Raw genomic sequence first — 22,796 nt, 5'->3', positions numbered from 1 at the left:
TAGTTTCCGAGTAAATCGGCTGTGACAGACGGACAGACGGACAGACGGACAGACGGACATGACGAAACTATAAGGGTTCCGTTTTTGCCATTTTGGCTACGGAACCCTAAAAAGAAAACACATATGACAGAATCGTTGAAAATTGCATATCTTCTTTATTTCGGATTTCCTGTGGCCATTCAAGAAAAAACTGGGCTCACTATGTGTTTTGTGAGAGCTGTACTGGGATTCTATAAAACTCGATCAACAACTCGCATTTCACTTCGATTCGTAATGTCATTTCATACTTTAGGGGAGGTAGGGGAGGGATGGGCACTTTTTCACAATTTATTGCATAAAAAATCAGATTTTACAGATCATTATCAACTTTTATTGCCATTTCTTATATTCGGCTAGATATAATGAAAGAGCTTTCCTAAAAATTACAATCAGTTTCAACATTACGAGATATTTAAACGGTTTTATTTAGCTCACCCCGTTTGTTTTATTATTTATTCTTGGATCAAATTTAGTAATTCAAATTTCACCCTCTTCCTGTCAACCGATTGGTCTGAAATTTTGTATACACCTTTAATTAAATCCAATATGGCCGCCGGCACAAAATGGCACAGCCCCCTCAATATGGGTATCAAATGAAAGGGCTACACAAGTAGAATACTGTCAGCAACCCCAGCGGGGCGCAACAGGGCCAAGGCCTGCCTGCACGTCGATTCTATAAAATTCGAACAACAACTCGCATTTCACTTCGCTATTCACTCTCACTTCGCATTCGATTCAGAACGACCTTGATTTTGCATTCTGTAAACATCACCTAATCACTTGCGAAGTGAAGTGAGCTCGACATCGACCAATGCTGTGCTAGTGACTTCCCCACTCGACAAAATGTCAACCGAGATTAATCAGTTTTTAATTTTATCAGTTTTGACACAGAATTTTAGCTAAATATGATGTTTTAGTTATAATTTGTTATTGTAAGGAATTTGAGGCAGCTTTTAAGTATAAAATAAACAGAAATCTCTAAATTCGTGCTGTGAATATAATCTATGCTTACCCTACGAAAAAAAATACTGACAGCGCCAATACCATTATTAATCTGTGGACAATATTTTCTTCTCTTCTGTCATAGAGGAAAGTAATATATCGGGTATCTTCTGTCTTCATATTGTATTTAAGCTTGTTTGTTTTCGCCGGTTTTCGCCGTAATTGTGATAAAATCATGAAGTAATTTTATATTTCTTGTTATAAAGTTAAAAATAATATTAATTAAAGAAGTGTTTATTTTATTAATCCAACAATAATTTCAGTCCAAATGACAGGTCGTCTCACCCTTCGTCGGCTCAGGTTGAAACTCTGGTTGAGTTTATGGAGCAAAACCCTGGCCTGGCGAAGGGTTTCGTGAGAACGCAAAATGCCAGAGAGCGAAGTCGAAGCCAGTGGGAGGAACAACAACATTCTAGCCATCGTTAAATGTAGGCACTTAATCACTTTAAAACACCTAGAACTTTATTTAAACACTATTTTAAATATAATAGTCTCTAGATCAAGTTGGCAACGGTACCTGAAACAAGATTCTATAAAGGATTTTTCGCGCAGATTTATAACCTCACAAATTTTCACTGACGAAGAAAAGCCTCCCTACCATAGAGAGCATTGGACACTTTTGACTTAGTTTATGAAAAAAAATCGGTAAAAAAACTTTTAAGTTAAACGGTTTTATCTTATGTGCACTGAAAACTAGAAAATAAAAAATAGTTACTTACCTGTCAACCTACGTAGGTGGTCCCGGTCATATTAGACTAAAATAAAAACGTGGGGCCCATTAACTATTGCTGTAGTACTCTCTTCTAAAGGTATAATAGGTGTGGATTGCATCGACTTACTATAATTGTAACTGGAGATTTTGACAATCAATAATTAATAATAGAAAATACACATACCTTTCATTAGTTTTCTCTTTATAACGATCCGAAACCGCAACAAAATATTTAAGTACTTTTACGAGTGTTTGTTCTTGACAACTCACAGAAATGACAGATAGTCTATGGATGAACACCGTTACCAGTCGGTAACGTAAACTACCCAATTAAAAAAAAACAAAACTATGATCAGAAATCAGAATAAAAGGACCCCCCTTTTATTCTGATTTGATCATGTCTCCCAACTGCCCATCTCTCCCCTACCTCCCCTATAGATAGACAGATTTTGACAAATCTGTCAAAATCTCGACTTTGATTTAGTTCAACTTGTCAACACGCTCGATAGTGAAGCGCTAGTGTAGTTTGACAATGTCAATCACGAAACTTTAAGGTAGAATTCCGTGGGTCGCGATTGTCGCAGCCGCGCGCGACAAAAGTCAACCTATGAAAATGTATGGCACCGCTGCCGAGGGCTGCGACAGTCGCGCGCGGACGACGAATTTCGTGAGCCGCTCGCGGCCGTACGCTTCTCAACATGGTCTAGCGCTTAATAACATCTATAGAATTTTAGTAAAACCAGAATTAAATTTTTGACAATGCCGCGAGCAGCTTACGAAATTCGTCGGCCGCGCGCGACTGTCACGGGCCTCGACAACGGTGCCATACATTTTCAAAGGTTGACTATTGTCGCGTCCACGGAATTCTACCTTTAGATCGAAGTCGAAGTGAGAGTGATGTCGAAGTGAGTTGTGATATTTTATAGAATCGACATGCTGTAGAATCACTTTACTGTGATGGTCATAAGGAGAAAACGTACACCTGCCATTTGGTACACAAATGTTGTGCAGGGAACCAACTAATCACGAAAATTACTGTTACTTTTGTGTTATTAAGACTTCGGGTTTTAATAGGAAAACTAAGTCGGGTATTGTATATGCATATGTCACTTAAAGAGGGGGTGTTTGGCGTCCCACAAGTACGCAAAATCATAAGTGATTTTAAGTTTGATACTCTTTTATCTACGACTGAAAGAGTTGCTTGGAATTCATTCAAAACTGTTGTTAGAGACTTTTTCAGCATTAATAAAAGTGAAAACAATAAAGAGATAGTTAGTGATTCATTACAAAATTATCATAAGATGGGTGTTAACATGTCAATAGATTCCTTTTCTACATTCCCACTTGGATTTTTTTCCGGAAAACTTAGGAAGCATGAGCGACGCACAAAGAGAGCATTTTTACCAGAATTTAAAGGCTTTTGAAGATCGTTATCAAGGCTATTGGGACGAAAATATGATGGGAGACTACTCCTGGTCTATATTAAGAGAAACCGATTCCGAAACCTACAAAAAGAAGTCCAAAATTAATAATTTTTAGTTGTTTATGGTCCGTTTTTTCGTGTTGTTTAAATTAAATATAATTCCAAATGTGGACGTGATAGATTTTTTAAAATATTTTTCCTAGACTACCTATAGATAGATAAATAAAATTCAACAACTTTCAGCTGGGGTATAAAAACCGTGTAAACTAGTGTTATCAATGCGAAAGCAACTCTGTCTGTCTGTTACACTTTCACGTCTAAACCACTGAACTGATTTTAATAAAATTTGGTACAAAGATCGATTATTGACTTTGAGAAAGAACATAGGATAGTTTTCAGCCCGGACTTTTGAAGAGTTCTCTTGGTAACGCGAAGCTATGTAGTAATTTACAAAGTTTCCATTTATTTCTTTACGTAGTATTCTTACGGCATATACCCAGGGAAATAGCTATAACTTAAAAATAACTTAACTTAAATATGATCCGATATGTCCGAGAGAACAATTCTCTTTAGGCTTTACGCGAAATATATCCGGTATCCGAACGCCGTGCTTCATACAACCCCTGAACCCGTAAACAGAAGAGGCAGAACTCAATTAGGGATTTTACAACAAACCCGAATCCCTAGTCTCCTTCATTATTCCTCAATATGAGTTTCCCATTACTCAATACTCAATTCTTTATTATTGAGTATTGAGTAATGGGAAACCGGACTGAGTACTGGGGAACATTAGAGTCTATAATATTATATTATCGATCAATATACGTAAGAACTTGCTTCTTCAATAGAGCAACGTTGGTGGGCATGATTTACGTCTGAGGATTGTGAGGTGAAGGTCGGTGACAGTACATAAATTTTGTCGTACTCAAGTTGATAATAAGTTATTATTCTATAAGTTTATAATGTCATGTTAATAATTCGATTCATGTCATGCTCCTAACTATTAATGTTAACACGATTAAATTAGCTTCACTTGTGACTGTGTATCTTAGAAAATCTTGGAATCTTCCAAGAATCTTGGAAATCCCGGTATTTGATAAGGATACATTTTTATACAATAACTAGCTAAGAAGCGTCTTTAAATCCAATATGGCAGCCTCCCCAAGATGGCGGACTGGCTATTTATAATCCACCCCCATGATATGGGTATCTAAAACAAATACAAGGTGTTGATTTCCATTTGTGCCATAGTTCAGGAGCAGAACATACAATACGTAAATAATCGATTGGAATTACAGAAGATGAGAAATAACTAATATGCACTGCGTTTTTTGTCATTGTAATGTCGTGGTATTTCCGAAGTAATCCAATTTTATGAATGAAAGGAGATGGCCAAATTTTCATAGTAAAAAAACCCAGAATCGACAGCAATGAAATGCTTACCAATAGGTTCATTAATACGCTCCACGCTTTTTTCATCAAAGTAAAGTAGTTTTTGAAAACGTTTTTCTTTTTAGTTTTTAAACTATGTATTATTTTAATTGTTTGTATTACAGATATAATGTCATCTGCAAAACAAATCATTTTGTTATTAGCAGTTACTCTTGGATGATCGTCTATGTAAATGAGGAAAAGGAGCGGCCCAGTACTGTACCTTGTGGGACACCGTACTTTAACTTTGTTGGTTTTTATGCATAACCGGTTTCCATTTTAGTTTTTGTCAAATTCTTTAGTCATTTCTTAAGTATGATCCTATTAACTTAAAAATATTTGTTGTTTCCTCTTATACCATTACTGTAATTTCTGTAGTAAAATGTTATGATGCACATAATCAAATGCTTTGAGCTTTGGTCATCTCGGTATAGATTGCTCAGACTGAATGATGTCTACAGATGACATTACATTAGCTAGTAACTTAATTAGAGCCGCGTTATTCGCTTTATTTTTATACTTTGGCAGAATAAGTTGCCTACGTTCAGCAATCAAATGGACAGCAATTGGCTGATATGATGATGATTGCAGAATATTTTTTTTAAAAAGAGTATGAAGAGTTATTTTGGATACTTTTACGTTAATAGGCAATTTCAATACCTTTTATTCTGTTGTAAGTTCTTTTCCTGAGGTTAGTGTATCCGATGCAACTGGCAATCATTCAGAATGATTTGGTGGTAAAATACCTTAGGTACCATTCCGATCAGCTTTTAAACACTAAACATAAAAATATCAATATTAAGGCCATTCGATATTCTTTTCTCCGATATTCTGTACTTTCGATGTCACTTTTGTAGATGATTTGATTTTAGAATTACTGGTTGTAGACACGGAGATATCATTACGCCATATCTCCTAAGAAAATAGAACGTCAAAATGCGGGTGTTCAAGGGACGAGGAACTAGTTTCGCCCTCATACGCTTTCTTTAGCCCGCCCACTATTTTTTAAATAAATTCACCAATCAATCAAGGTTTCCAATACAACTTATTACTGTTATTTACTGTTGACTGTTATTTATACGTGTACTTGTACATATATCGCTGTCCCCACCGAATAATATCGTAATCGATTATTACGATAGAAGTGCTTTTATGGGGAATTATTGTTCTAGAGGTGCGACTACACCTTGTGAATTTTTTTCACGTGATTCGTGCTATTACTTTTTGAGTTAGACATTTTGTAATGAATTTACCAATAGTATTCTACTCTACATACATTGTTTTTAACGTGACGAATATCATCACAATGGATTAATACTGCCTCTTCAAAAACTTAATTTTCCCAGTAAACCGTAATTACAAACTTATTCAAGTAGAAAAAATAAAACTGATTTCGGTAAAGTATATTACCATATTATTCGCGTAAAACTGGTTTAAAAACCAAAACTATTCAGCAGAAAACTTAGGTACAAAGCGGCAGTATGAAACAATTTTCAATACAGAGTTCAACTTTTCTTTTTTTAAACCTAAAAAGGATTTATGCCCAATTTGTTCAAAGTCAAAGTCAAATCATTTATTTCATTTAGGCCTTCACAAGCACTTATGAACGTCAAAAAATATAAATAAAGTTGATTCTAGTTGCCCATTCCAAAAGTAGCTTCCTATGGAGAAGAACGGGCAAGAAACTCCATGGTTACTCTTTTAAAAATAATAGGTATTACAGTATGTATGTATTGATACATACTATAATAACATGCGAAGATCATGTACAATCACAAGAGACGAAGAATATAAGATTTAAAAAAAGGTTAAAATGCTACATGGTATTCACATTTACAAATGTTTATATTTTTGTACAAAGTTACAAACAAACAATCAATACTACACTAATACAATCAAACAATAAAAGTTCCTTATATGATGATACAAAAAAAATGATTTAGAAGAAAGCTATAGAGCACACCTTGAGCGTAAAAATCATCATCATCATCATCTCAGCCATAGGACGTCCAATGCTGAGCATAGGCCTCCCCTTTAGATCTCCACAGATACCTGTTGGAGGCAACCTGCATCCAGCGTCTTCCGGCGACCTTTATAAGGTCGTCTGTCCACCTTGTTGGTGGACGTCCTACGCTGCGCTTGCTAGTCCGCGGTCTCCACTCCAGCACTTTTCGGCCCCATCGGCCATCTGCTCTGCGAGCAATATGGCCTGCCCATTGCCACTTCAACTTGCTAATCCGGTGGGCTGTATCGGTGACTTTGGTTCGTCTACGGATCTCCTCGTTTCGGATTCGATCACGTAGAGAAACGCCGAGCATAGCCCTCTCCATAGCTCGTTGAGCAACTTTGAGCTTTGAGATGAGGCTGATAGTGAGAGACCACGTTTCGGTGCCATAAGTCATCACTGGTAACACACATTGGTTGTAGACTTTCGTCTTGAGGCACTGAGGTATGTCGGACGAAAAGATATTGTTTAGTAGTTTGTAGTGTAGTTTCCCGAACGCTGCCCAGCCCAGTTGGATTCGGCGGTTGACCTCTTTCTCGAAGTTGGACCTGCCTGATTGGACTACTTGTCCTAGGTAGATATATGAGTCAACAACTTCGAGTTATAAGTTATAAGCTATACCCAAACATTTGCTGATTTTTACAAATCTCTTGTAAGCTGTGGGAACCCAGAACCGCAAAACTTAGATGAGGTCGCTGAATCCGACCAAACTGATAACGAAATATAATTAATCTATGCTTATAATAAATCTGTAGAGAGGTCAAAATAACTATCAGGGAGTGATTAGTGATCGATACTGATGCCAAAAATGCAATCAGTAAAATTTTTGTCTGTCTGTCTGTATGTTCATTATGGAAACAAAAACTACTTGACGGATTTTAATGAAACTAGGTACAATTATTCTTCATACTCCTGGGCAGGTTATAGCATACTTTTCATCACGCTACGATCAATAGGAGCAGAGCAGTGAAGGGAAATGTTGGGAAAACGGGAGAAGTTACTCCATTTTTTAAGCTTCCGTCGCGTGTGCAATAGATTTTTACAATAGCGACACGTGTTCTTTTTGCTATGGAATATTAACGTAACTCAATTTACTGTTACCATAATAGATTGTTTTGAGCAGTGAATACTATGGTAATAATAAGTTACCATTATAATGAACATCGCTACTTTACAGTCAAGACAATCGCAATGGACTATTGCTGTGTAGGTCATTGTCAACAATTTACATGAATAAAATCGTATTGTGCATTATGGTTCAAAATTGTGTTCCATTTCTGGTAATATACATTTTTAGCTATAACTTAATGAGAACAAATCCAATATTTATTCATATGGCAAATAAATATTTAAGAAAAAAAATGTCATTTTTTGATATACCAACGATGTTGCTATGTAAACCTGTTAAGAAGTTATAACCAAAAAACGGTTTTTTATTTTTCCTGTAAAATTTTAAGTTTTTGGTTACGATATTATTCGGTGGGGACAGCGATATGTGCGCCCTAAACTGCCCGTTTTCAATATTTTCAAAAGATACCTAAACTCCATTCAAAGGTTGTCTCGAAGAAATTGCTGTTAAGCGATAAGACCGCCTATTGTACTTTCTTTACGTGTTGTGCTTTCCTATCTATCTTAGGATCTTGACGAGCCTCAGTGATACAAGCTGTTGATTTGCATTTGTGCAATATTTCAAGAGGTTGACATAACATACGTAAATAATTGATTGGAATTACGGTAGACGGGAAAGTGGCTAATATGCGCTGCTTTGTTTGTCATTGTGTCATAGCATGTCAGAGTAACCCAATTTCATAAATGTTTATGAATGATCTTTGCGTATGCTGATTGCGTTTGTATTTTATAAATGTGTATGAATGATCTTTGCGTATGCTGATTGCGTTTGTATTTTATAAATGTGTATGAATGATCTTTGCGTATGCTGATTGCGTTTGTATTTCTTTGCGTATGCTGATTGCGTTTGTATTTCTTTCACTGTTGGAAAGCTACACTCTTCCCAAGTAACATCTGGGCTATATTTTGACACGTGGATGAAACTGGGGGAAAACGGCCAATATTATGGATAATAATTATGTTATTTAAATTCAGGAATAATTAATTACACATCGTGCTTAATCAGATCTTTATTTATTTATAAGTCTTTAGGCCGTCTTAAAGCAATCACAAGGAAGATTGTTACAGTAACGGCGAATGTGCGCGGTGAAGTGGTGAGTTGCGCTGCACTGACGCTGGCGCAGGCGTGCCGGCCGGGGCCGATGCAGGCGGCGTAGGCCATGAGGTGCGGCAGCTGGCTCTGCTCGTACAGCCCCGTGAACATGGAGTGGTGCGGCCCGCGCGCGAACACGGCCACGTCGTCGCCGCCGTGCGTCTCGTCCACCAGCGGCACGTCCACGTGCGTCTTCCAGTCCAGATTGCCTGCGGAACCAGTTTATACTTAATGCTATCTAAACAAAACTAGTTTGTCATTACATAATGTTGTGATAATATAATGTTTGCACACTTATTTGATATAAACAAAATACTCCATTTGTTTAAGTTTTTTTAACTACCCTCGGCTTAGCTCACGTAAAATTCGGGGTAACACGGTAGCAAAGAGTCTGTGTACCGATTTTTAGCTTTCTACCTTGCTACTACCTAATTGTTACTCCAAAAAGTCCCATATAACAAACAAGCCATTTGAAGGCAGTAGATCACGAACTTTTAGTTAGTTTCATATTATATAATCTGCATACCAAGCTTTTTAGCTTTCTGTCTTGAAAATTGCGGAATGCTCCATACAAACTTCCACCTTCTATTTTAAGGAAGTGGGGGCTAGAAAGTGACAGAAAATAGCCTACGTCATTCTACATCACTTCCACTGCCTACATTTAAAAAAATTGTATTGACAACCTCTTTTCTTTTGACATCGCATAAAAAATCACGTCAATACCAAGTTGGACCGGTCGGTCCTGAGATTAGAGCAGTTTAGAAATATAAAACCCAAAACAAAAATGTGAAAGACTGCCAAGTTCGATAATATGGGAATGCTTCGCCTATAAAAGAAGTGAGATCTGAATAAGTACCAAGTTCCATACACATACCTCAGTTAAAAATAGTTACTTTTTAATGATGTTACTTGGCAAGTTTTCATACACCGTTATAAACCTACTAAACGCAATGAATCAAGTATTTAATTTTCTATTAAAACTTGCCAAGTAACATCATTAAAAAGCAACTATTTTTAACTGAGGTATGTGTATGGAACTTGGTACTTATTCAGATCTCACTTCTTTTATAGGCGAAGCATTCCCATATTATCGAACTTGGCAGTCGTTCACATTTTTGTTTTGGGTGGGATTTCATTTATTTTTGTAAGGTTGTTTATTTTTATTTTTTCTTATGATGAAGTTAGTTAAAGAAATGTCTCATTTATACTATCTTTTAGATTTTTTTATATGCACTATGTTTCTTACAAAGAAATGAACTAGATTAAATAAATGGACTAGATTTACCAACTGACTGACATGACATGTTATCATATATTATGTTCGTGGATCAAAGTTACACATTCGTTATTTTCGAAAGTGATTCACACTTGGCCGTTTTCAGATTTTTACTTTACTTTGACTAAATACAAACCTTTGTACCATTCGAAGATATATTATATAAATATAGATAAATTTAGTTCGTTTTAGTTTCTTAGGGGTATACACCGGGTATAAAACACCTTCATTATTTTGAAACCGACTCACACTTGGCCATTTTCAGATTTTTCCCTTTACCTTGACATAAAGACCTACCTCCATGCCAAATTTCAAGTCAATACGACCATTGGAAGTGGTCTAGGTTTTTGATGAGTGAGTCAGTGAATCAGTCAGTCAGTGAGTGTATAGTAAAAATAGCTATTTTCTGACGTCAATATCTCAAGACCTACAATAGGTATATCAATGAAATTTTGTATTTTAGATAAGTGAGGGGGTCTCAACAGATACTAGAAATTTGATATGCATAAATAAAATAGATTTTGAGTTACAGGGGGGTCGAATTTGGCCCGAAATGGTTCGTGTAATATAACCCACGGCCGGTGTGTCGCTTTTTTTGCTCGAACTTGGCGGACACACTGCCGTGTGTCTAGATTCTTCAAGTTTATAATTAATTATAATAAACTCACGGTAGTTTGGTTCAGCTGTAACATTTTGTCTTGTTCCATTCACGTGCGGACGGAATCCGGGTCCATTGGCGTAGGATAGTGTCATGTAGGGTACTCCGTCACGTCCCACCTCCCTGGAGGGTCCGAGGATGTCGTTACCGCGGCCGGAGTAGCCATTGATGGTCATGACGTGTGCGTGGTCGGCAGTGACCACGATGAGCGAGTCGTCCTCTGAGAGCATCTTCGTGGCGGTGGCCACGGCCTTGTCCATCTCCAGCGTCTCGTCGAGTGCGAGCTCCACCAGGTTGTCGTGGTGCGCGTGGTCGATGCGCCCCCCCTCCACGAACAGGAAGAATCCCTTCTCATTGCGTCTTAATGATCGAATCGCCACCTCTGTCAGTTCAGCGAGAGTGGGTTCAGTTGAAGAGTTAGCTTGCAAATGGTACTGCAGGTGATTATTCTCGAACAATCCCAGCAAATATTGAGGTGGTGATGAGTATGAGTCCATCAACTGATCGCGGTTCCAGATATATCGGTGACTGACGTTTCGTGAAACCTTATCGCGTTGCCATTCTTCGATTAAATTGCGGCCATCTGTCCTCCTACCGGATCGTCCCTCTTCGTCTATGGATGAAGTGGGAATGAATTCGCGCCTTCCTCCACCTAAAATGACCTTTAACAGGAAAGAAATCGATGTGAAAATGAGCACAAAGTGAAGTAAGATCAAACTGTAAATATCAATACACAAGTGAATGTAATGTGATGTGAGTGTAGTAATGTGTAAAACTTACAGATGAATAACTATTTCATCCCACCATCTCGGAGAGAGTAGTATTTACCCTTAGATATCTGAGCGCAAAAGCCGTTTTTATCCTCTAGAGCCGCAAAGTGATTTGAAGTACATCGTGTGCAATACTCCATTTTATATTTAAACAAATAAAATACTGTTTAAAATAACACTACTCAACAAAATTTTCCTTTTTTGTTATATCCAAGGTGAAACATAAATTTTTGCAGATTATCTATCACAGAATCGAAGTCTAGAACACAGGACTGCTCTAGCACGTCTAGTTTTGGAGAAAAACCAATCTGAAAATGCCTTAAAACGCTTATTTAACGATATTTAAAGCCATTTTTTACAGACACTATTTTTTTTTCGTATTTTCTAAGTAAAGAATCATTTAGCACTGCTCTTCTCAATTTAAATCCAGTTTACTTTACATCAGTACGAGTTTCCATTCTCGTGATATTTTTTTTCAGCTACGTCGTACGATTTTTCTTACATTACTAATAGACATTTTAGTATGGACAAAATACACCGTAAATGCAAATGGTATATCTTGAGAAAGAAAACTCGTAATGATGTAAAGTAACTGGATTTGAATTGAGAAGAGCAGTACTAAATGATTCTTTAGTTAGAAAATAGGAAAAAAAATAGTGTCTGTAGAAAAATGGCTTTAAATATCGTTCCCTCCTACTTCACCTTCTTATTTAACTTCTCATTTCAAATATCTTGGCTCACATCATGACAAAAATTTACGCTCTTTCAACAATCGCCTTCTACAATGTCCTACACATCGTTCTGATATCATACACTCTTCCTTCTTTGTAAAATCTATTCTTCTCTGGAATGAGTTACCTCTGGAGATCAGGATGGTAAATACCCGTCACACCTTCAAACTCAAAGTTCGTGACCACTATCTTGGGAAATTGGCAGAAACATAAATAGTCAGTTTCAAATTAACTTTCTTAATATGTTAGTAGTATTGTTTGTAGTGTACATATTTATATAGTTATATATATACATATATATTATTATTAATTTATTTGTGTATTGTAATATATGTAGGTATATGTTTCACACTAGTTTTTCAGATTTGTTTGCACCTACCAACGCTTTCTCTCCGCCACCCAAAGGTAGACTGGTAGAGAACGCCTAAGGCGTTAAGTCCGCCATTGTACTATGTGTGCAAGAAGTATTTTAAATAAATAAATAAATAAATAAGTAATTTTTATTATTGTTTTTACAAAGATTTTTAAAATCGTTTCGTTTTAAAACTGAGTTTTCAAATAAATTAACTTTAATATCCACATCTTTTTAATTTGATACCCATATGTGCGCGCCATTTTGTTTCTTTTTGCATTTAGTAATTTCCTCGATGAAGTGGGATGAAATTATATTTTTTTATTGTTTTGAGATCGATTTTAAACCTCATTACATTTTTAAACTGAGTTTTTGCATACATAAATTTTAATAGGTACATCTTTTTAATTGTCCATGTGTGACGTGCGTGCCATTTTCTTTTTTTGAGATTTGAAATTTCCTCGATGAGGTGGGATGAAAAGATACGTGTTGCACTCGATTACAAAGATTTTTCATCTTGTGTTCTTTCGATAACCTCGCTATCGCTCAGGATTCTAATTATTGAAACACTCGCTACGCTCGTGTTTCAATTTTAGAATCCTTCGCTTGCTCGGTCATCAAAATTGAGCCCGCGGTTAAATAGTTATTTGTTATACAAGAGTGCAAAGTTGGTTTTTAACCGCGGGCTCGGTTTTGATGACCGAGGAAGCGAAGGATTCTAAAATTGAAACACGAGCGTAGCGAGTGTTTCAATAATTAGAATCCTGAGCGATAGCGAGGGAATCAAAAGAGCACAAGGTGAAAAATCTTTGCACTCGAGTGCAACACGTAACTTTTCATCCCACCTCATCGAGGAAATTTAAAAACAAAATGGCGCGCACATATGAGTATCAAATTAAAGAGAAGTACCTATTAAAGTTCATTTATTTGAAAACTCAGTTTTAAATTAAACGAGGTCAAAAATCTATGTAAAAACAATAATAAAAAATACTTAATTATTTGAATAATTATTTTAAGCAGTATTTTATTTGTTGAATATTGTATTTGTTTGAAAAGTCTTATCAAGATTGTCACAAATGGAGTATTGCACACGATATTCTAAATTCAAATCACTTTGCCGCTCTAGAGGATAAAAACGGCTTTTACGCTCAGATATCAAAGGGTAAGACTACTCTTTCCGAGATGGTGGGATGAAATAGTTATTTGTTATACAAGAGTGCAAAGTTGCTTTTTAACCGCGGGCTCAATTTTGATGACCGAGCAAGCGAAGGATTCTAAAATTGAAACACGAGCGTAGCGAGTGTTTCAATAATTAGAATCCTGAGCGATAGCGAGAGAATCAAAAGAGCACAAGGTGAAAAATCTTTGCACTCGAGTGCAACACGTAACTTTTCATCCCACCTCATCGAGGAAATTACTAAATTCAAAAAAACAAAATGGCGCACACTTAAGAGTATCAAATTAAAAAGAAGAACCTATTAAAGTTAATTTATTTGAAAACTCAGTTTAAAAATGAAACAAGGTTAAAAATCTATGTAAAAACAAAAATAAAAAATACTTAATTAATTGAATAATTATTTTAAGCAGTATTTTATCTATACTTATAATAAATCTGTAGAGAGGTCAATTCTGTACATAGAATATATTTCCAAAATAACTATTAGGGGGTGATTAGTGATCGATACTGATGCCAAAAATGCAATCAGTAAAATTTTTGTCTGTCTGTCTGTCTGTCTGTCTGTCTGTCTGTCTGTCTGTCTGTATGTTCGTTATGGAAACAAAAACTACTGGACGGATTTTAATGAAACTTGGCACAAATATTCTTCATACTCCTGGGCAGGTTATAGGATACTTTCCATCACGCTACGATCAATAGGAGCAGAGCAGTGAAGGTAAATGTTGGGAAAACGGGAGAAGTTACTCCATTTTTTAAGCTTTCATCGCGTGTGCAGCCTTAATGGTTACAGCTACACAGAAACCATGTACGACGGAAATATTCTTCATAAAATTATGTAAAAAATATCCCATGGGAGCATATGTCTATCTTTTATGGTTGACTCACAATAACACGTAAAACTCTCGGTAACTTAGCAGCTCGGAGCTTTCTGATTATATTTGTCTACTATTTCGTTTATAACACTCTTACTCACACTAATTAAACATAGTTAACAGTATTATCTATTAATTAAAAAAAGGATTATTTAAATCGGTAAAGAAACACCAAAGTTATACATGAAAAACGGTAATAAGCCTCCGCGCGTGAATACTGAATCACGCACGCTATAAGGATCATTTTTGTGCAACGGTCGCCGCGCTCGACGCGACTCGCGGCGCGGTGGCTGCGCGAGCTTCATACAATATTTGGCTGTTGGTGCGATTGATGCGAATAGACGTTCAGAGCGTTCAACCTTATTGCGCGATTTTTAGGTTTTAAATAATTTATTTTTAACTTTCTTTTGTTGTTATTTTATAAAATAGGTTGGTATCTATTAGTTATTTTTGTGTTTAAATATTCGTTCAAATTACAAATTATTAATAGTTTACATTTTATTACTTAAAGAAGCAGTAAGTACGCATAGATTTAGATAATTGGAGGGGCTGGTGTTTATTATTTCTTCCTCTCTTTGCACAAAGTCCGACTCTAACGCGGACGAAGTCGCTGGCAGAAGCTAGTTTGTTTAATATGTATTTGTTTGAAAAGTCTTATCAAGATTGTCACAAATGGAGTATTGCACACGATGTTCTAAATTCAAATCACTTTGCCGCTCTTGGGGATAAAAACGGCTTTTGCGCTCAGATATCAAAGGGTAAAACTACTCTTTCCGAGGTGGTGGGATGAAAAAGCAACTTTGCACTCTTGTATGACAAATAACTATTATATTAGTAATAGTGGTAGATACAGAGTACGATACCTTGAACTGGTTGCCGGGGTAGTTGTGCACGAGCTGGTGCGCGATGTCGGGGCAGCGCTGCGGGTCGTGGCCCGCCTGGCGCACCTCGGCGTCGTTCTCCCAGTGCCGGTTGGCCGCCTTGGCGAACGTGCCGGCCGGCGACGCGTGCGTGATGCGCGTCGTTGTCACGATACCTGTTCACTTTTATACATCGTACCTACTTTTTTTGCAAGGTTTTAAGTGATGAATTGAAACTAGCATGACGCTTACCCGCATCTCGACCGTCTGCAAGCGCCCACTCAGCGATGGATTCGACGTGTTGCGAGGTGTCAGTGGAGGCGTCGCAGTCCCAGCGCGGCACCGCAGCGCTCAAGCCCAGCGTGCCCTGGTTGGCCTTGGAGCCGCACAGGTACGCGGTTGCTGTACATGCCGAGTCCGCCACTTGTGCATTCACACAATATGTCTGCAGAAAATAATGGCAAATTATCATTACATATATCAAATGTGCGCCATGTTAGCTTGGCGAACCGTTTCATCGTTCTACATAAAAACCACAAACCTTGACTAAACCAGCAGTAGGGAAAGTTTCAAAAGTTAACTTGGCCTCTTCGCCAGTGGCACCTTGGCGCTGTCCGAGCAGCGTGCGCGCGGCCGCGAGCGTCGGCACGGACATGCCGTCGCCCAGGAACATGATGACGTTACGCGCTCGTTCGGCGGGGCGGCGCGCCAGCCGCGCGGCGATGCCGGCCTGCGCCTCGGCGTGCCAGTACACGGCGCTGCTCTCGTCTCTACCCGCGCCCGTCACCGCGCCCGCCACCGCGCTCACCACGAGCGCGCCCATCAGCAAGTGCATCAGCAACATCATGAGGCGTCCGACTCATCGAGTACCGCTGCTGCCCCTAAGGTTCCGTTTTTATCTGCTGACAGCTGCTTATCTAATCTTCGGCGTTGTACATATTACAAATCCATGATCATTAAAAAAGCACTACTAGACTCCATGATTTGTTCATGTTAAGATATAATATTAGTTCGCGTAAAAAAAAGAAAATACAGCACAATTAAACATGAAGTTAAAAGGCTTCGTTACCGTTACTGTATTTGTACAAGAGGTCTGGCGCTTGTGACTACTGCGAGCGTCAGGCGGCGGGCAGGCGGCGCGCACGGCCTCACCTCGTGGGCACGGCGCGGTGACCTACAGTTCTAGCACTGCTACATCACAAACTCAGACAATGCCCCTAAGAAAGCGTAATTCATTCGCTTCTCTAAGTAATTTCACTATACTCGTTTGTAGAATACTGAAAAAGTGGCATAACAATAGTTTTGTTTTAGAATAAAAGATGAAAAAATCTCACCAAAAGCTGAAATGCTGAGGTCCGAATGTAACTTTGAGGTATGAAACCTGTTATCCTCATTAATTATGAGAGTATAGTAATATTTTTTTTATGAAAATGCCATATTCAGATAAATAAATACTTACCTGTAATATAATATTTATAGTAAGTGAACATAGTAGGTAATAAGTTAGCTTATGGGTGTATATGAATAATTTTACTATTTTAAAAATTTATGTAAATGTTTCAGTTAATATAAATAAAAATCTTTCCCTTTTATTCATAAGTTAATAATCGTTTGTAAATATTTTGTATGATGATCTAAAATGGTGCTAGTGCTGTAAGATGTTGTTACCTACTTGGCAAGCATAGTCCTTGGTTAACAATGCTCTTATACGAGTTATAGTTTTAAATGGCACATTTAAGACATACACAAAGCGAGTATGAGTAAGAAGTGTCATCAGGTGCGCGCTGGAGTGCCACAATACAACGCTGTTTGCGGTTATGGATGCACACGCGTATGGGACTGAGTGTCAGGGGCTGACTTTGCTCTGAGACTCATTTGTTTGTCAACAATATTGATAAAAGCAGATAGCAGAGTGGCGCATGATCGTTCGTTATCAGTCCATGAGATGTGCGACAGGCGGGAGAGGCTGCGCCACATTGCCGCAGCAGACATGGCGGGTGCCACGCGAGCCTGCGCGCTGCTGCTCGCGCTCGCGCTGTTGCCGCCGTCTCACGGTACTGCGCCGCTCTGCTGTGCTGTGTGAACCCGTCGCCCGTCCACTAAATAAATACAATGTTTTGTCACCAGAACGAGATGCGTACCACAAGTCGTTACGTGGCTCGGCGGCCAGCACTAGGTCCCATGTTACGGAGATGGAGCTTGAGCCCGAGTATTGGATGTCAGAGGCGCAGGCCGCCATCAACGCTCGCCTGGAACGAGTTGAAAGCGTGAAGAAAGCGCGTAACGTCATCATGTTCCTGGGCGACGGCATGTCGGTGCCCACGCTCGCCGCCGCGCGCACGCTGCTCGGGCAGCGCCAAGGGAAAACGGGAGAGGAGACGCAGCTAGCTTTCGAAAAATTCCCTACTGTTGGACTTGCAAAGGTATTTTATATTGAACTTCTCTTTATTTATCACATAGTAGACAATATGTACGAGTTGGTAAAAAGTTATGCTTTGAAACCACATTCGCCAGTAATTTTAAAATGAGCTACCCTATATTGTTTAGATATAAGTAAAATATGACGTGTAAGGCATTGTGATGGTGAGGATGGTGAGTGTGTTGGCAGACGTACTGCGTGGACGCGCAGGTGGCGGACTCGGCGTGCTCGGCGACGGCGTACCTGAGCGGCGTGAAGGCCAACTACGGCACCATCGGCGTGAGCGCTCACGTGCCGCGCGCGCACTGCTCGCGCGCCGCCGACCCGCAGCACCAGCTGACGTCCATCGCCGCCTGGGCGCTCGCCGACGGCCGCGACGCCGGTACCACTCCCCAGATATAACCACTTATATCGGCTGTGTCCTACGTAATCACATTCAATCCTATCACATATACTTTATGATATTCTAAGGCAAACTGTAAAAAAATAACCTAATCCATTCAGTGGTTTAGCCACAGGAGTCATTTTTCGTTTTCATAATTTACTAAATCAGGTGTAAAGCAGAGATAAAGTTAGGAGTATCGAATGTTTTGATCAGTTGACAGCTGTCAGTTTTCAAGGGAGAATTTCAGTTGTTTGTACTGACTGACTCGTATATGGTGTTCTAATTCTCGCTCATTTTTACAAGCTTTTTTATTTTATATACTTTGTTTGTTTTTTTTACGTTTTTTATTTTTTTCTTTGTGCTAATCGACATGTATTAACCAGTATACTAACGTATTTCATTTAATGTGATTAGCTACGACACACCCGATATGTAGTTGATATACAGGGTTATAGGTTTATTAACACACTAACAACCTCTTAGGACCATATCACTAATATCATAAACTAAAACTTTTGTTCTACGACTTTTAATAATTCTCAGATTTTAGTTCATCAACATTTTCACACAAAAATTAAAATATTTCAAGTGTACGCTCTAAAATTTACGAAGTCTATGGGAAGCAAAAGAAAGCGCTAGTTAGGTAAACAGCAGTACAAAAGACAGCGGTGGGGAGCGGGGCTCGGGCGGCGGCGGGGGAGCGTTTGAACTTGACCTATTTACGAGCGGCCGTCAGTCGTTTTTATGCGCCCGCGTCGCGTCATACGTGTCCTTGTAGCGAAATTCGGTTGTGCGAACGTAATTATCTTTACAGTATGGCGTGTCGATATTCAAATGTCGAGTACTCGGAAATGGTGCGAATGCTTGCTAGGTGTGATGACAATGTTTCGGAAGCCTGTCGCCAATACGCCATACGATTCCCAAACATCCCTACACCTCGCTGAGTAACAATGCTAGCCGCCAAACAGCGGTTACGAGATTACGGGCAATTCCGGCATGCCATCAGGGATAGTGGTCGTCCACCGAGGCACACAGTACGTGAAGAAGACGATATTTTTTTTTATTTGACTTGTTACCAATTCAAAAGTATGACTAGGTACGAGACTAGTGCGCGGGAGGCGTGGGTAGGTAAAGATCTTGCATTCATTCTAAAAGTGCAAACCCTCTACACCAAACGAATAATGTGTGATAATCTCGACTCGTCCACACACTCTAAGGTCGACTAATCGCTCGACTGGGGCCCGATTCTCCTAAGTTAATAATGTCAAAATCGAATAGAAATCGAATCGCAATAGCAGTTTTAACCATATCGGGCATTCTGCTACTAATAAAAGACCAATCGTATTCGATTGACATTTGATTGGTGTGCGATTGGTCTGCTATTTTGGTGATTTTGGTCTATACGGTAGTTTGCTGTACAATCATTTTGCAATCGTAAATCATTTGCAGATAAAATGATTCATTATTGAATGACAGAAAAAGATAAAAACGTTTATTTCAAAGAAAAAATAGCGGAATGCCACATACGCTTCAATCGTAATCGAGTCGGGATTGGATCGGAGTCGAACGTGAATCGTACGTTGCTTAAGTAAAATTAGGAGAATCGTGCCCCTGGTCTCGATCGGGCCATTAGTTAGTGAAGAAATGGTGGGGGCGTGCAAATTTTATCACTATAGCAAAATAGAGTTGAAATGTGTTAGATAGAACAATGAAATCTTGTGGGTTTGTTTTTGGCAAATGTATTATGTTTTATAAAAAGTCATAGAACAATAGTTGTAGTTTATGATGTTAGTAATACAGTCCTGCAAGGTTGCTAGTGTTTTATCAATAACCCTGTATATCTTCAAAGTTTTGATAGTACATATCCTTAATGAATAAAGGGCAGGAGTTCAAAAGGTTACTTTGTAAAAGCGTACATAAACTAAATTTTCAAGAAATAAGTATTCAAATTAGACTATCATTGAGGAAAAAAGATTGCTAGCAATTTGAGAAGACCTAAATCAAACAGAGCTCATTGAGGCAGTTTGATAATTTGCAAACGAGTCTGCCAGCTAACTCGTAAGTAAATGAAGCAAGCGTGTGAATGATTGAAGTGGTGAGAGTGACTCGGCAGGCATCGTGACGACGACGCGCGTGACGCACGCGTCGCCCGCGGGCGCGTTCGCACACACGGCGGAGCGCGACTGGGAGAGCGACGCGGACGTGGCGGCCGACTGCGCCTGCGCCGCGCCGCGCCAGCCCGACATCGCGCTGCAGCTCGTGCGCGACCACCCCGGCCGACAGTTCAAGGTACCCGCCGCCGCCTGTCACACAACGGCTGCTGTCATCATGTGTATGTGTCACGTCCAAATGTTTTACTGCAGGTTATTTTGGGAGGTGGACGTCGCGAGTTTTTACCGAACACTACTATCGACGAAGAAGGATCCAAGGGCAGGAGACTTGATTTTAGAAATTTAATAGAGGAATGGCAGGAAGACAAACAAGCACGAAACGCCACCTATCAGTACGTATGGAACCGGAAGCAGTTAATGGACACCTCGAAAGAACTGCCCGATTATTTGCTCGGTTTATTTGAAAGCAGTCATATGCAATACCACATGCAAGCCAATGCCGACACAGAGCCGACTCTCGCTGAGCTCACTGAGGTCGCGATTCGGTCGCTGAGCCGCAACGAGAAGGGCTTCTTCCTGTTCGTGGAGGGAGGCCGCATCGACCACGCGCACCACAAGAACCTAGCGCAGATGTCGCTGGACGAGACCGTGGAGCTGAGCGCGGCCGTGGCGCGCGCCGCCGAGCTGCTGTCGGAGGACGACTCGCTGCTGCTGGTGACGGCCGACCACGCGCACGTGATGGCGCTCAACGGGTACTCGGCGCGCGGCAGCGACATCCTGGGCCCCGCGGGCGATCGCGGCGACGATGGCCTGCCCTACATGACGCTCTCGTACACCAACGGGCCCGGCTACCGCGCGCCCACCGCCGACGGCGCACGCGAGGACGTCTCCGGCTCCGACTACCGTGAGTACACAGCGACAATAACGTTCGCTTAACACTCCATTATACCTATAATACTTGTTACAACATAACACATACCACTTTTGGACACAACGGTCTTATATTTTGTCCAATGACCTTTGACACAACCAATGACTTCAAACACTGTTGCCGAGAATGTTTAAAGTTTTCGTTTCGGGGTTAAAAGCATAAGTAAGCTCAGTAACTACTAGCCCGATTTAAAAAAACCTCCAGTGTTCGTTAGCCCATTTAATGAGAAAGGCTATAGGGTACATTTTAAAGGGGATGATTGATGAAGTTTCCTCGGGATGCGTGTGAAGCTAGAAGTTCATAAACAGGCAAATTGGGACGCAGTTCGAGGTTTGTGCAATATTAATGTATCGATACGGTTTGCAGACGACGTAGAGTTCGCGTACCCGACGAGCGTGCCGCTGGAGGACGAGACGCACGGCGGCGACGACGTGGCCGTGTTCGCGCGCGGGCCGCACCACTCCATGTTCACGGGGCTGTACGAGCAGAGCCAGCTGCCGCACCTCATGGCCTACGCCGCCTGCATCGGCCCCGGCCGGCACGCCTGCCAAAACTGATTTCCAATTTCTGTGATTATTAACTTACCTCATAAAAATACATACTTTATCCTAAACGAGTTTTGTTTTACCAACTTTCCAGAAAAAGAAGGTTCTCAAGTCAACCACGTATTACATGTCCATTTAAGCTTATAATTAAGTTTAGGTTTCTGAGATAATGGTAATAGCGTTCAGGACAAATTTCAGCTACAGCGGCTGTTCTCAAATAGATTATTCAAATACACAGGACACATTACAGTGTACAAGCATTTGCGTAGACACAGGTGCAGGAAAGCGAGGTGGGGATGTGCTGTCAGTGACACACTGGAATCAAATAAAAGCCACAATCGACGACCGCCGAAAGTACATAAACTTTGCCAATTACACAAATTGCTCGTCGCTCATTACCGTGGAGCCCGCGGGCAGCACCCCTGCCCCGTCACCCTCGTCCCTCTGCCCCGCTCGTCCGTGTCGCATCAGTATTCATTAAAAGCGCAATTAGCGGAGTGCATAGCCCCTCGCGAAGGCGCGCCGCTCCTCTCAAAGTGAAACATTACGAAAATGTCATTCGTCAAAATTTCCCCGAAGACTGTTGGGTCCGGGCGAGCTAGCGGCCGGGCGGTGCTCTCCCCCCCCCCGGGCCCGGGCGCGTGCGGGGGCGAGGGTTGCACTCCGGCAGTGGCGAGCGTCCGCCCTCGCAGCTCGCGCGCCTCGCGCCGCCTCCCGACGCTCCGCGCCGCACTCGCGACAAACTTTCGCCGCGACTAGTGAAGTGCTGGGAAACGAACGAAACTCGTGTCTCATTCGAACTAATTGGAAGAAGTGTAACTGTAATCAGTGGTGGTGTACGTGCGTAATAGTGTACTTGGTTATATTCTACTAGAA

The 22,796-nt window shown here is 40.2% G+C and overlaps 1 protein-coding gene and 1 pseudogene across 2 annotated transcripts; one reads left to right on the top strand and one right to left on the bottom strand.

Annotated features, from left to right (window-relative positions):
• Positions 1 to 8,735: 8,735 nt before the first annotated feature.
• LOC124639029 (membrane-bound alkaline phosphatase-like) lies at positions 8,736 to 16,412 on the bottom strand. 2 transcript variants are annotated; one of them, XR_006985431.1, is made up of 7 exons: positions 16,071 to 16,412; positions 15,782 to 15,974; positions 15,533 to 15,705; positions 10,743 to 11,429; positions 9,516 to 9,604; positions 9,360 to 9,478; positions 8,830 to 9,042 (listed from the first exon to the last, which is right to left on the bottom strand). XR_006985431.1 is itself a non-coding variant. In XM_047176242.1 (5 exons), exons 1-5 carry the CDS (start codon positions 16,374 to 16,376, stop codon positions 8,759 to 8,761), a joined length of 1,608 nt encoding a protein of 535 aa, XP_047032198.1. In that variant the 5' UTR covers positions 16,377 to 16,406; the 3' UTR covers positions 8,736 to 8,758. The 2 variants fall into 2 exon arrangements, 1 of the variants encoding a protein (XP_047032198.1); XM_047176242.1 differs by lacking the exons at positions 9,360 to 9,478; positions 9,516 to 9,604 and having other exon boundaries at positions 8,736 to 9,042; positions 10,778 to 11,429; positions 16,071 to 16,406.
• Positions 16,413 to 17,346: 934 nt separating this feature from the next.
• On the top strand, positions 17,347 to 21,988 carry LOC124639027 (annotated as a pseudogene).
• Positions 21,989 to 22,796: the final 808 nt, after the last annotated feature.

This window comes from Helicoverpa zea, chromosome 18 (assembly GCF_022581195.2).
Source record: "Helicoverpa zea isolate HzStark_Cry1AcR chromosome 18, ilHelZeax1.1, whole genome shotgun sequence".
Lineage (NCBI taxonomy): Eukaryota > Metazoa > Arthropoda > Insecta > Lepidoptera > Noctuidae > Helicoverpa > Helicoverpa zea.
Note: the sequence above shows the minus strand (reverse complement) of the source record. Positions and strands in the feature narration are given on the sequence as shown.

Excerpts from the sequence above, each read along its gene's own strand:
- LOC124639029 (XM_047176242.1), bottom strand. The coding sequence starts at position 16,376 with ATGATGTTGCTGATGCACTTGCTGATGGGCGCGCTCGTGGTGAGCGCG. Across the intron at positions 15,706-15,781 it reads TGCAGACGGTCGAGATGCGG|GTATCGTGACAACGACGCGC; the intron begins GTAAGCGTCATG and ends AAAAGTGAACAG. Across the intron at positions 11,430-15,532 it reads ACCCCGGCAACCAGTTCAAG|GTCATTTTAGGTGGAGGAAG; the intron begins GTATCGTACTCT and ends TTCCTGTTAAAG.